The sequence below is a fragment of the Phalangium opilio genome, unplaced genomic scaffold (genome assembly GCF_054372755.1).
Source record: "Phalangium opilio isolate 3A_F unplaced genomic scaffold, DU_Popi_V2 ptg000089l_1, whole genome shotgun sequence".
NCBI classification, from domain to species: Eukaryota; Metazoa; Arthropoda; class Arachnida; order Opiliones; family Phalangiidae; genus Phalangium; species Phalangium opilio.
The window spans coordinates 3,348,503-3,363,663 of NW_028324194.1; the positions used below are offsets into that span (position 1 = coordinate 3,348,503).

A 15,161-nucleotide genomic window follows, 5' to 3' on the forward strand; every position below is an offset into this window, starting at 1 on the left:
CGATCTTAACCCTAACCGCCGTTTATTTTTCAAATTCAAACGAAATAAGAGCAGAAGACGTAACAAACGGAAACCAAAAAATAATCATTTCCGGTAAAAACAGCTTGTCGCGTTACCAAATTTCGAACCCCTCTAATGCGCATCCGCGACCGCGGCCAGAAGCACACGTTATACTACGAGTGATATATCCAAGTGCAACTATTCTTCATCCAAGCTGTTACTGACTTGCCAAGGCGTCATTTGTCCAAGAAGACATCACCATCGATAAAGAATGCGCGTGACGAAATTTAAATTTGTTTTCACGCTATAGGATAGGCAACTCCATATGTCCGATGATAGCTTATTCCGTGTATACTCTGTTGTCAACACGCGCAAAGCTAGTTCTCTCTCCAACGTAGCTTTGTGCGTGCTGACAAGAGCCGATGAAAATAAGGTTTTTCAGGATTTATAATATCCGAGAGATTTTTGGCTCAAAAGCTATAGTTCGAGCAGCCCATCTTATAGCGTGAATTTTTTTTTATCACGCGCATTCTTTATCCATGACATCACACCAAACTAGTTGTGTTGTGTCTGGCGTTACTCAAAACTTAGTCCGCCCAATCCCTTCTAATATTTATTCATAATGTTGATATGTAAATGTTTCTTTTGCAGTTTGTATTTTGATGAAGGTAGATTTCCATTAGCAAATACGATTTGGAAAATTCTTAAAGGAAGCGTGAGTATCCCCCTGTATATATTAAAATAATAAAATATGATTATAAAGGAAAACACTTGTATATCCCTTTAAAGCGAGTCTCGGTTGAAGTTTAGTTTAAATAAATGCCACTAGATGCCCCTATAATCGAGGGGTGGAGTTGACTGGCCCTCTAAGCTTAGTAAAGGCTAGTTTTAGTTCCGCTCCAGTGTGGTTCTGAGTAATACAATTGTAATTTTTTAGTTTTTAGTACATATTAAAGTTTTCAGTACGAAAAGTACGATTTGATGTTTGAAAGTACATTTTCAAATTCCATTTTTTAACATTAGCGTCTATGGGACGACAATTACGCCGCTAGATGGCGCCAAAAGCCTTTCGTTGAGGGGGAAGGAAATTTTAAAACCCCCAAGGGGGGAAAAGTACGTTTTCAAAAAGCCTCCTATTGGGGTAGGCCTAGTACGTTTTACTATCCCAAAAATCAAAGGAACAACACTGTTCCGCTCTAATGGACGAGTTCTGATTGGCTCCTGCCTTTGGCAAGGTAAAATTTGTGTGTAGGGGTGCCATAGCCTAGGAGCCGCCATTTGCTTTAAAGCGAGTCTCGGCAGAAGTTTAGTTTAAATAAATGCCACTGGATGCTCCCATAGTCGAGGGGTGGAGTTGACTGGCCCACTATAAGCTTAGCAAAGTCTACTTTTATTTCCACACTTCGTTTACTAAATCTGATTGGTTCTTGCCTTTGGCAAGGTAAAATTAGTGCACAGAAGATTAGCCAGCATATTAGGAGCGCCATACGAGTCAACATTTGCTTTAACCAGGGATTCATGTAATTTTAGAAGCAGGAATAGGGAACGCTTAGTCTTTACTTCAGTCCGACTCATAGCCCCTCCCTCCAACGCATAACGAAAAGTTTAAACTATCTTATTGGCTCACTTAAACTACGTTTTGACGACGTTGCTGACGTGGACGGCCAAAAATACGTAGTCGATCCATTTTACCTCTGTCGCTACATGGACTAAGCAAGGACCGATGGCAGCCCATAGAGCCCCATACTAAGCGACTAAACAAGCAATGTTAAGTTTACTTCCCCGTTTTCAGCCCCAAAATGCAGGGGGGGGGGGGTTATAAAAAACACTGAGTCAAATGCCGGAAAAAGCGAGCGCCATCTAGACAAAGTAAGACGTTAGCTGCTTCCCTCTTTAGAACGTTGATTCCCCCATATGCCCCCCACTATCCGGTTTGCTAATATCTGCCGCTAGAAGGCGAATTAACAAGTATTTTTCAACTTTCTCCCTCTGCCATCCGTCCTTCAGTATTGCTTTGTCCATGGTCCCATGGTCGCTATGACCCGCCTCTTCTTTCATACCCCCCGTCCCTGCCCCGGGGAAGGGAGTCCGGGACTTTGACACGCACCCACATTATTCTGTTCTCCACTCCTACTTCTAAAATTGCATCTATCCCTGAAAGTTAACAGAAAATTAACGCGCGTTATCTGCTTAATTACATTTCCAATAGGGCCTGGCAATCATTCTAGCTCCCAGCAGAGGCAAAACCTTTCAACAATTTGTTGATTTAGCGCAAGAAAGATTTCAATTCGAACGATTATTAGTATACGATACTCACGTTTGGGACCTACATAAGCAGGTTAGAACTAAGCTCTTCCTTCAGTTAGTCTTTACCCATAAGATGTATAAGATATGTTCATCCATAAGTATGACGTCACTACCAATACTTCGTAATGCTAGAGGCTTACAGCTCGAGCTAGTTCGAGAACGACAAGCGAAAATTGACTACATTCAGTTCCTAAGTCTGTACTAAGTCTTTGACAAAAGTCTATGACCTACCTCATTCACTTCATGACAAGCTCGCAGTGACCAGTGACAAACTTATGGAGAACATATCTTATGAACTTACCATGGATAAAGAATGCGCGTGAGAAAATTTGTTTTCACTCTACAGGATAGGCAACTCCCTATCTCCGACGACAGCTTATTCTGTATATACTCTGTGACAAAATCGGTTGAAGCACGTGCAAAGCTAGGTCTCTATGTAACGTAGCTTTGTACGTGCTGTCAAGAGACGAGATACTTTAGGATTTAAAACATCCTCGAGTTTTTTAGCTCGAGTGCATGCACGGACCGTTAGGCCTTAGTTTCAAATACGTGTGAAATTGCATTGCCTACAGCCTACTACACGTATTTGAAACTAAGGCCTAGAGGTCCGTGCACTCGAGCTAAAAAAAACTCACGGATAGTTTATATCCCGAAGATCCTGAAGTTTTTGGTCTCTTGACAGCACGCACAAAGATAAGTTACATAGAGACCTAGCTTTGCGCGTGCTGACAACCGATGTTGTTACAGAGTATATTCAGAATAAGCTGTCATCCGAGATAGGGAGTTCCTTATCCTATAGCGTGAAAACAAATTTCCTCACGCGCATTCTTTATCCATTAACTTACGTTTATCTAATGCGATTCTTTTTGGAATGCGACCGTAGTTACTAGACGAAAGCTCGGACATTTACGACGAGAATCTGCATTACCCTCAGATGTTGATCCTGAAAAAGACATGATACTGTATGTAAGACAATGCCGATGAAATAAGCAAGCGTATGGGCCCTAAATCAAATCCTGCGAAACAGATAAAAGAAACACTATGTACCTAATTTATACATACAATATTGAATCTCCAGTTCAGATTAAGGTTTTTCTACTAATAGTTTTCAGGGAAATACTGGTGGTACATCGTAAATAAAGTGGCACCACAAATCGCTTACTGCCCAATCCTCCCCATTGGACCATAATCGTGTTAGTTCTTGAAAAGTCCGTCAGAGCTGTGGCAATCAGGGGTAAAACCATTTACCCCTGGAAATAAGCGACTTGCGTAGGCTACCCCTATTTAAAAAGGAAGTTAAAAGTACCATTTTAAAACTGTCAGTTGAATTTTTACTAGCTGCATTATGCCATTTCGTGAAATGAAAGCCGTACAAGGTCTCTTCCGTTTTCTTGTCCCTTCTACACCCAGTAGACATTTTTTTCTGTTAAAACCTGAAAATTTCAAAATAGGCCAAAATGGTCAGGGAATTTTAAGAATATCAACAGAGTCAGGGAATTTCAATAAAATTGCTAAAATATCAGTGGTTCGATCCACCAATGAGTTAGAATATATGTATTAAACCTAGAGTCACAATGTGGGATCTCGAGATCGATGTTTTGCGATACACTTTCTGTCGAGCACGGATCTTTATCAAATACGGGTGGCGCCACCTATTAATCACTTTTAGAACTTTTTTATTACCGTCTGCTGCTATAATCTGTGTAACAAGCTGTCAATATAGTTTTTTAAACGTGTTAAATAAAATACGCGAGTTAAATAATAAAAACTCTAGTCCTTTTTAATCTAATAAATAGATGAAATAAAAATCATAACGATGTTTCTGATTGCAAATAAGCGAGTAAAAGTTGTAATTAGTTCCGCTAGAGGCTCACAGATGGCGCTGTCATGTTTTCATAAACGTGCTTGATAAAAACAATGTGTTTCGCGGTAAGCCGATTTGAGTTGTAACTCTATCTATCTCATTGGGTTCCACCATCCAGCTAATTAAGCCTATCTATAAAAATTTATATTAGGCGTATTATATAATACAGCTAATAAAAATAACTTGAAGAATGTCCAATTTTAATATATATAATAATCGTTAAATCTGAGTATAATTAATACAAAAATATAAAACAAGCGAAATTAATAATTCACTGTGGAAAGTTCAGAAATTTTTATAACACAGCGTATTTGATTACCGTTGCAAAAAATGAAAACCTCCATGATTGTTAGATTCCATTAGTGTACCTAGATGATGTATTTTATATTATATGAACTAGTATACGATATATATCTACTATAATAATAATAATAATTATGAAATCTTGATCAAAAATGGTGGTTTAATCATTGAGTTGAGAAAATTACCACTAGAGTGGCCTTTGCATTAACCTGCCTATTGGGGTACGTGGATACACTTTTGAAAACATCGGGACGGACGGACAGCTTCCAAGTTTATCACGCGATGGTGTCGCCATCTCGAATCCTAGATAAGAAATATATTCTTGAAATCGGTCATATTTCCCGCGTTTTTTTTAGTTCCCTTGGTTGCACCGGGATGGCGCCACTAGCGGATGAAAGGCCACTCTAGTGGTAATTTTCTCAACTCAATGGGTTTAATGATCCCTATAGCATCGCAATGCAGTTCGTGATAGATATGGTCCATTTCTGTTGTTGGCCATTTTGTAATTGCAGTCTATGATTGAAATTTAGTTTTTTATTGGGTCCTTGTATTTCAAAAACGTAAAATATTGATTCAAATTTTCGGTAAATAATTCATTATGAATGAATGTATATGACGTTAAAACAGGCCTAAATTGATATTTTCAATTTAAAGTATTTATAATGGACGTAAAGCGATACGAAATGAATATAAGATGAAAATCTGTAGTCAATAATTGAGCTAATGTGTCACGAAATTAACTTTACAGTCCCTTTAAAGCAAATCTCGGCTGTGGCTAGTTTTAGCTCCGCCCTCATTCAGGGTTCATACAACTTTTGGAAAACAAATTTCCCTGAGATTTCCAGGTTTTTCCCCGTATATGGAGTATCCTATAGAGCAAATGTTAACGAAGGAGGGGGGGGGGCAAATAGGACTATAACATACTAAAAGGACATCCCCGTATCTCTAGTAGAACCAGAGTTATGAGCCTCCAAAGTATAGTGTAATGTTAATCCTACGGAGGGGATGTTTATGAACATTATGCTTAATTACTCGGCCCCGGTTTGTCGTAGTCCTACGTTTTTAGTATTGTTGGATGGGGGGCAAATAGGACTATTACATACTCGAAGGACATCCCCGTATCTCTAATAAAACCAGAGTTATGAGCCTCGAAAAGTATAGTGTAATGTTAATCCTACAGAGGGGATGTTCACGAACATTTTACTTAATTACTCGGCCCCTGTTTGTCGTAGTCCTACGTTTTTAGTATGGTTGGATGGGGGCAAATAAGACTATAACATACTCAAAGGACATCCCCGTACCTCTAATTTAACCAGAGTTATGAGCCTCCAAAGTTCGGTGTAATGTTAATCCTATGGAGGGGATGTTTATGAACATTTTCCTAGTTACTCAGCCCCTGTTTGACGCAAATTTCCCTGATTTCCCTGAGGTTTTTGTCAATTATTTATTTCCCTGATTATTCCAGGTTTTCCAGGTTTGTATGAACCCTGCTCATTTAGAGGTTCTGATTGGTTCCCGCCTTTGACAAGGCAAAATTGAGTAGCATCGCAGAAGCCAGTATTCGCTTTAAGTAGTACTGAACTGAATATTAAGCGTTTAATTTATCTTTTAAAAACAAAGCTTACATGACAACAAAATATATTCGGTTTCGCTGCAACAGCGTTGATCTAGTTACAAGAATAACTTATTACGTAAACCCTTTTTTTCACATTCCACTATAATTACTTGCTCAATTTCTTTTATACACAGTTATTTATAGGTAGGTGTACAACTATATAGGACCAGTTTCTAATTAATTTATAGAATGTATTCGCAGTATTTACCTTTTTAAGTACAGAATTTTTGATATTGCACTGAAAAATGTGTAGTAGATTTTTCAAATACTAGAATGACTAATGTAAGTGGGTTTTGAAATAATTATCTTTTGCTAAACGCTGTCAGTGTTACCAGAAGTGGTATGAGACTAGAAGTGAAGGGCTCTAGCATTGGTAATAGATCCTGGCACTAGTGAACAAATTTGAAGATTTTATGCCGCTTCCCACGCTCTAAAACTAGAGAGAGAAAAATTGGTCGAGTTCCAAAAACATTTCCTACCCCCTTCCCCTGAACCTAAAGCCGCAGAACACGGACCCGGCTCCTTGAATCTAGTTCGGCCGTCTACCACCGCGAGCGTCTCACGTTTTGGAGGGAAAAATTCTGAAACCGCCACTAGAGGGCCAACCGCTCTTGTGTTATCAAGAATATTCACTTTCGCCAAGTGAAGAATTTGGTTAGCTCAATACTTCTAGTATCATACCACTTCTGGTGTTACTAATAGACAGGGTTCGAAAAAACTGGGTTTCATTGAAAAAAAAAGAAAAAAAAACCGAGCCCACCGGGTTTTATTAAATAAAAATAAAAACCCGAGCCTGCCGGGTTTTATTGAAAAGAAAACCAAAAAAAAAAACCCGAGCCTACCGGGTTTTATTAAACAAAGAAAAAAACCCGAGACCACTGGGTTTTAATTAAAAAAAAACAGAAAAACCCGAGACCACTGGGTTTTATTAAAAACATAAAAAAACCCGAGACCAACGGGTTTTATTAAAAACATAAAAAAAACCCCGAGGCTACCGAGTTTTATTAAAAAAAACCCCTAGGCTACCGGGTTTTATTAAATAAATAAAAAACCCAGAGACCACCGGGTTTTATTAAGAAAAAAACACAAAAAAAAACCCGAGACCACTGGGTTGTATTAAAAAAACCCAGAAAAACCAGAGCCTACCGGGTTTTATTAAAAAACAGAAAAACCCGAGCCCACCGGGTTTTATTAATAATAAAAAACCCCGAGCCCACCGGGTTTTATTAATGAAAAAAAAAAAAAACCAGCCCACTGGGTTTTGGGGTTTTTTATCTTTAGAAGTTGCGTCTATTGTAGAAATTGGCATTAAAGTCACTGCTTAGTAAAAAAAAAAGTCTAAATGTTTCATAAAAAATATTAAATACTTTTGAATTTGAAGCAATAAATATAAAATAAATATGTATAAAATTCTAGCATTCAAATTCATTAAAATTGAAGATCTTAGTCATGGGTTTTTTATGGTGGGAAAAACCCAATAAAACCCGTGGCTTTTTTGCGCCGGGTTTTTTTTAATTCGAACCCTAGGAAAAATATCGCATATTTTACAATAAATTCGAAAAATATCTATTCAGGCCTGTAAAAACGAATAAGTCCAATGAAATGGAGATCAAACTGATCAATTGAAACTCGGGGACAGAGTGTATAATACCTGATCCATAGGTTTTTGCGCGTAAGTTACCCCACAGATGGCGCTTTTAAGTCTAGTTCAGTTTTCCATAAATATTATTATTTAAAAACTGGATTTTATTTCATCTAAGAAAGAGATTGTTTTGGTGCTACGTTTACCGCTTATAAAAGCAATCCTACCACTTATGAAGTAAAATACGTCACTGCACCTTACAATGAAAAGAACCTCTTAAGTCGCCTGCTAAAGTATTCTATTAATCTCATTGGTTTAATTATTACTTTTGAACTCCAAAAAAAATAAAAAAAAAAGAATCTTCCAAAAATTTAGGAACATTATCGAAGAAAAAAATCAATCAATTAATTGTGTTTGTGCGCATGGCGCGTGACGTCACTTAAATATTATTAGAGGTACATAGTGTTTAATAATTAAAATCCCGAGTATTTTAATTAATTTAACGAGCCTGATTTAAATCAGGGGAAAATCCTAGTCAAGTTTTATTGTGTTTAAGAAGGGTAGTTCTCAATTGGAGTGTTATCAAAATATATATATGAATATCATATTTTGCTATTAATATTAATATAGCCAGTATATTAACTATATCTAAATTGATGCCTTGTTAATACTCTCTTCCTTTTTGTTTTAACTTAACGAAAAATAGAGCAAGAAACAATAATTTAAAAACAAGACTGATAGGCACGTCACACACTATTCAACCGTAGTTTTCATTGATTGACTATTTTCTCCGTCAGGCTCATAGAACATTTTCCACTCAAACTACTGCGTAGAACCCACTGTAGTCTGGCCCTACCACACCTTTTTTAAGGGGTAAAAGCAAAGGGCGGGTCACGTGGTTAACCTACAAGTTGACTTTAGTTACGAACTCCAGTGTTGGATTCAGGCATCACAGGGCTCAGGCAGGGCCATCGTGAGAGGGGGGGGGGGCAATTCGGTCAGTTTACCCGGGGCCCGGGTCACCTGTAGGGCTGTCTTGATGGGGGCCCGCAAACTCCGAACGGCTCTGTTGGTTAATTGTAGGCTAGAAGTCATTCCTAAGAACTTGTATGCAATGTAGCCATTCTTTTGGGTTTGATTTCAATTGGCAAACAATATCATCGTTGTTTCTACCATTCACCCTAAGGGAGAGAATCCAACTTCGGATTAAGACACCACAGGCAGGGCAGTCGAGAGAGAGATGAGGGAATCGGTCAGCTTTCCTGGGGGCCCGGAATTTAGTCTAAGCAAAAATGAATAGGGGAAAGTGTCGGACTCTCTCCTTCGTCTGTGACATGCATTTGGAGGGGTGAATGCATACTCGCGTAATCTGTTTCATCCCCCTCGCCTATTCACTACGTACCTAAGATTATTTGTGATATTGCGCGTGAAGAAATAGTGCGGTTTTATTTTACATAGCTGCTTTTGACTGAGGCTAACCGTGGCCACTGCAGTTTATCGCCACAATTTAATTTGATGATGCACATGACTGTATTAATTTAGTTTGCTAATATTGATGTTATTTACTAATATTAAAACGTTTTAGCTTATAATGACAACCCAGGGCCTAAGTTTAAACGAAATTCTGAAGGATTTTAAAGATGAATTTTTTTAAATAAATGATGATTTGCGGCATTTTTAATTTAATTTCGGCGTGCTAACGTTTTAAACAAACTTTAACCTCGTTCAAACGCGAAAATAACACTAAATAAAATAGAACAGAGCGCGGAGGTCCGAGGTTGTGACTCTTCCTTGAGATACGCCTATGCCAAATTCTCCCGTTTGGTGGCGTACGAGCGTTATTTTCGTTAAGAATGACATCATCAACTACAAATCTGATTGGCTGATACCATTTTAAACACCTCTCGCGCGCTAGAGCGTCTCGAAATGCATGTCAAGCTAAGGCAAAGGCAGGAAACCCGCGTCCGCAAAACCCACTCATGGGCTCTGTGCTGGGCGGGATTTTTAAGTCTCGCCCACTAGCCTTCGCCAAGCCAAAAGTGGAGTTCGTAAAGAAAGTCAACTTGTATTGGAACCACGTGACCCGCGCTTTCCTTTAAAGCTGATTGACTTCTATTAAATGAGATCCGAGATGGGTGAAATCATAAGCCATGATATGCTTATGGTACCATCTTCATTGGAATAAAGGTCTTCGAAGAGGATCAAACAATTTTGCCCTGGGAGTCGTGGCGTTCTCCTGTAATCCATGATTCAATGAGTTTTGAGTTTGGTGTGTGACGTGTCATACCATTACCCGAATCATCACCAGTAGCTCTATGTTTTGAAATCATTCTTAGTTGAAACTAGAACGCCAGCAAGAAACAATCATATTTATTGTACGTATAATATATTTTTCCTTGTGTAGATTGTTATCGATGTTCCTAAAATAGAAATCCTTAAAACTCGTTCCATTTATTTACAATTTACTTAAAAATGTAAAAGCTAGATTAACAAAACCTAGGCCTAATAGTGATTCTAATTTAAACAAAGTGTATAAGAATGTCAGATACGAGATTGTTAATTAGCGCCTTATATTATTAATTAAACGTTACAATTAGCACTACGCCCCATCATAAGTTCATAAGATATGTTCATCCATAAGTTTGTCACTGGTTACAAACTGGAGCTTGTCATGAAGTGAAGTAGTTCATAGAAAAAGGGTGAGGCGCTGTCAAAGGCTTAGTAACGCGGACTAAATAGGAAGACGGAAGTTCTGCAAAATTAACCGAGTGTTATACTTATGGAAGGAACATGTCTTATAAACTTATGATTAAATTAATCAGATTAAAGGGTCTGTAAAGAAGGCATCGGCGGGTGGGTAAAAATTATTTGAAATACGTCACAGGCACGTGACTGAGAAAAGGCGTGGTTAAAAGAAGCTTAGTTGGTTTTATTTCGAAAACTACCACTTAAGGGAATTGGCGCTGCAATCTCGCGAAAACCAATGTCCAGTTCTACTCCATTTGAAGTCTTTGTAACTAAGCGTCACGTGGTGCTTGTGACGTATTTAAAAAAAATTTAACCCACCCGCCGATGCTTTCTTTGCAGTCCCTTTAAATCTTTACACACCGGCAACGTAATCCTTTTATTACTGAAATTCTTACCTGATACAAGCAACAAAGGGTCAAATTCTGAAGTACATAATGTAAATTAAAAGAATTAAAATTAAGTACAGTGCATCATTGAATGTAGCGCGAGTGTTAAAAGACCATTTGCTGTACGTGTACGTAACTTACAGCATTTGACATTCCAAAAAGGAAGACATTTTTAACTAACAATAATATTATGATTAAATTTATGATCGTGAATTAGTATTACTTATTTTCTATATATTAGATCCCTTGGTAAAATGTATACTTGACTAATTATTATTTTTAGACTTTCTATAGTTGACGCGTATAATATATATATCTATGTGAAAGTTAAAAAAAATACCTCTTTAAAATAATTTTGTTTTAACACGGAGAGAATAACATCCTTTTCAAGTAAATAAAGTTTCAGTTCATTCAGTGTTTCATTTCTTTTCACACATGTTAAATAAAGGAAAATTTCAGGTAACATAACCTTAAAATAATTAGCATTTAACTACTCTTTAAAACTTGGTGGCGTCTGCTAAATCGAACCTCTTACGCGCGTGATCGAGTTGGCTATGCCCTCTTTCAGCACTTTTAATTAAAAAACTGAATATTGGCCACTTACAATGGTGAAAACGTTGGAACGTTTTAAATTAAGTGGCAACAGAAAGATTTTATAATAGGGAGTAGAAACTGAGGAATATTATGTAGCTCAAAAATCACGTGATCAACAAAACAGGCCAGGTCTATTTCCGGTATATTTTTTTGAGGCCCCGTCCTCTAGGGTAGTTCTAGAATGTTGTGGGAGGATCTCTAGGGGAGATAGACACTACCTTTTTTAGAGAAAGGGAACGGGTCGACTAAAATAACTCCAAATGGCGCCAGTCGCACTCGAAATCGCGAACCCTAGCTAATTGGGTAATTGTACAACCAACAGTGATTGAGGGCAAACTTTAAAATTAAAGGAGTGTCATGTGACCGGAAATTTTCCTGGCCAGTTTAAGCGACGCAGCCTTCTTGTTTGAGCTACATTGTATTTAGCACTGTCAAGGGCAAGAGCTTCAACTCCCTATTATAAATTCTCTCTGGTGGCAACAGGACCAGTAGACCCGGCCCAAGCATAAAAGGTTAGTTTATTTCTGGAGAGACCATAAGTTTTCTTTAGCTAAAGCTTAGCCCACTCGATCACGACGCGAGCAGCGCAGCGTCCGCGAGCGCTAATCCAGTTGGCTATGGTTAAAGCAAATGTCGGCTGTGGTTTAGTTTAAAAAAAAATGCCACTGGATGCTCGAGGGGTGGAGTTGACTGTCACGCTAAGCTTAATTAGAAAAGGCTAGTTTTAGCCCGCCCTTATAGACGAATTCTGATTGGTTCCTGCCTTAGACAAGATATAATTGATGTCTTGTAGAAGATTAGTCCGCATGTTAGGGACGCGCCACCGACATTTGCTTTAATCTTGGCAAATTTTACTTACCCATAGAGTGTTTACTTGTTGCTGGTCCGTAGTTTGGTCATCAATGAAATAAACCTTTAACAAATGAATAAAGTTATTTACACAAATGTTTAATTTCCGATCATGGTAAAAAATCTTTATTATACACAGCGTACATTTGGTAAACAATAGATATTCTCCGTTATATTCCAGTCAACCAATTTATATATATATTACAGCTTTTCGCGTTGCATTAACGCTCGATCAAAATCTACAGATCCTAAACAAAAAAAAAACGCCTAGGCCTAATTGAAAATTAAAAGTAGGTAATTGTCTAAAAACAATGGATAAATACTTGAAAAATTAATTTATACCTAAAATCCAACATAAATTAGGAACAATATGTACTTTGTATCATTTTTTTCTTTTTTTCTTTTTTTTTCGTTCAACCAAAATTAAAAAAAAACATCGATAAGTATAAATAAACCCTCAACTTTCCGGATTTACCAGTATTTTGTTTATTATAGTACAGTTTCGGATTGAATTATTCTGACCATTACAATTTTCATAATCAGCTAGAGATTGAGGCTATACGTGTAGTAAGTATATCGCTACATCGCTACATCGCTATAATCCATTAAAGGAAAGGACCAGACTAGAATTTTTACATTTTTATTCGAAAAAGCGTATAAAATACCAGGGATAGATTTAATTTTAGAAGTAGGAATGGAGAACAGAGTAATATCTGGGCGCTCGTCAAAGTCCCGAACCCCCTTCCACGGGACGGGGGGGGGGGTATGAAAGAAGAGGCGGGTCATAGCGATAGAGGTAAAAAGGAATTACGTATTTTTCGCCGTCCCCGTCAGCAACGTCGTCGAAACGTAGTTTAAGTGAGTCAGCCAATAAGATAATTTAAACTGTTCGTTACGTGTTGGAGGGAGAGTACGCTCTATACCGGGTGGTCTATTGAGTCGGACTGAAATAAATACTAACCGTTCTCTATTCCTACTTCTAAAATTAAATCTATCCCTGAAAATACTGAATATTTCAAATTATATCAATGTCTCTATCTATAATATTGAATCAGTTACAAGCAATAAAGTTTTCTTACATGTCCCTAGGAGTTAGGAGGATATCTATAGGTTGAGTTAAGTTCTTAGACCAAAAATGACGTAAGTCCTAATTTTTGGGAAAAGGAATGGGGTAATCATCACGTTTCCGCTAATTGGCGATAGATGGGACTATTTTAAACAATAGAGATTTATTCCACATCAATGGTTCATTTTGTTCACTGAAGCAGGTTTGGAACCGAGTTGGAGACACTAATAGCACCATCTATAGCCATTAAAAAGAAACATGTGTTCCTCATTCCTTTATCCCAAAAGTTTGGTCTATTGACACAATTCGGTCTATTGACACAATTCGGTCTCTACGCGTTAAGCATAAGTTTATAAGATATGCTATAACATATCTTATAAACTTATGGTTAAGGCTATGTAAATCATGATTCATGAGGGATTTTTCTGTGGGAACTATAATTGGCCACGGTAGATCTAAATCGTCGTCTGCACGGCCTTCATTAAAAAATACTTAATTGCTCGTATCATCATTGTATATGCGGAATACATGGTTCCAATTATTTTATATGCTCTTTATAATACCATAAGTTTATAAGATATGTTCCATAAGAAAGGATGACACTTACTATGCTTCGTAATGCTAGTGACTTATTACAGCTTGAGCTAGTTCGAGAACGACAAGCGAGCATTGAAGTCCTACACTCGTTTAATTTTCTATTTCCATTACAGTCTATCTTCCTATTTAGTCTGCATTACTAAGCCTTTGACAGCGCCTCACCAGCAGGCGTCGCTTTACCTCGAATCTATGACCTACGTCACTTCATGACAAGCTCCAGTTTGTAACTAGTGAATGATAAACATATGGAACATATCTTAATAACTTAAGAAATTCTAGCTCAGTCCTTTCCTTGACCAGACTCAATCGCAACATGTAATGACAACACCACTCGTCATGATAGCCACCATTACTATCCGTTTGAAGCTCTCATTGCATTAACTTGTATCCCTACATAAGTACCATAATTACCCCTTATGGTACTTATGATCCCTTCTTATTAGTGACTTTTCATTGATGATTTGACCTTTACTTAACAATAATATGCTAGTATTTTAAAGGAAAAGGGTAACTAACGTAACATTATACCTTAAAAGAACGGCCTTACCTCTCTCAGCCTGTGAGAATTCAACCAATGCCGTTCGGGGTAAGTGGTTCGATTTAGCAGACGCTACTAAACAAATGGCGGATGATTGTTTGACTAATCCACCTTATTCCCTTTCGCCGGAAGTTAGGCTTAGCTCGGGATTCATGGGTGTGAGTAACGGGAAGAAATTGGTCTGTCGTCCACTACTGTACATATTTTTGGTTTTTGTAGCAGACGACAGACGAACTTCCTCCCGTTACTCACCCCCATGAATCCCGAGCTAAGCCTAACTTTCGGCGAAAGGGTATAATCAAGGACTACTACGCCAACCGCCATTGCTTTAGTGGCGTCTGCTAAATTGAACCACTACGTGATTGGTTGAATTCTCACAGCCTGAGGATTGAGGAATGTAGGGCATAGCCCACTCGATCACGCGCTTAACAGTTTCGATAAAGCAGACGACACTAAAGCAATGGCGGATGGGGCAGTAGTCCTTGATTGTTTTTAAGACTAATTAAATGCTAATTATCATATTGTAATAAGAGATCATTAATTTTTAATATTTAATTTCTTTTATATTTAGAAAAAGGCCCGTTCTTTTAAGGCATAATGTTACGTTACCCGAACCTTTCATTTTCTTTATACAGAAATATGAGAAATTTTCGCCGATTTTTCTCAAAATTTCAAAACATCCCGAACACTTCTAGGCCTAATAGCTTTAAAG

At 37.8% G+C, this 15,161-nt stretch overlaps 1 protein-coding gene across 2 annotated transcripts in view; it reads left to right on the forward strand.

Annotated features, from left to right (window-relative positions):
* Positions 1 to 15,161, forward strand: part of LOC149647029 (calmodulin-lysine N-methyltransferase-like) — a 31,286-nt gene that overhangs the window by 12,239 nt on the left and 3,886 nt on the right. The window contains exons 8-10 of one of the 2 annotated variants that reach the window (XR_016371853.1): positions 652 to 715; positions 2,210 to 2,338; positions 3,191 to 5,319. Coding sequence is in view for 1 of the 2 variants with exons in the window: in XM_089849883.1 (XP_089706009.1) it covers positions 652 to 715; positions 2,210 to 2,338; positions 3,191 to 3,265 (268 nt within the window). In the remaining variant the exon portion in view is untranslated. Of the gene's footprint in view, positions 1 to 651; positions 716 to 2,209; positions 2,339 to 3,190; positions 11,220 to 15,161 lie in introns of those variants that run through there. The other variant, XM_089849883.1, reaches the window with a different exon arrangement.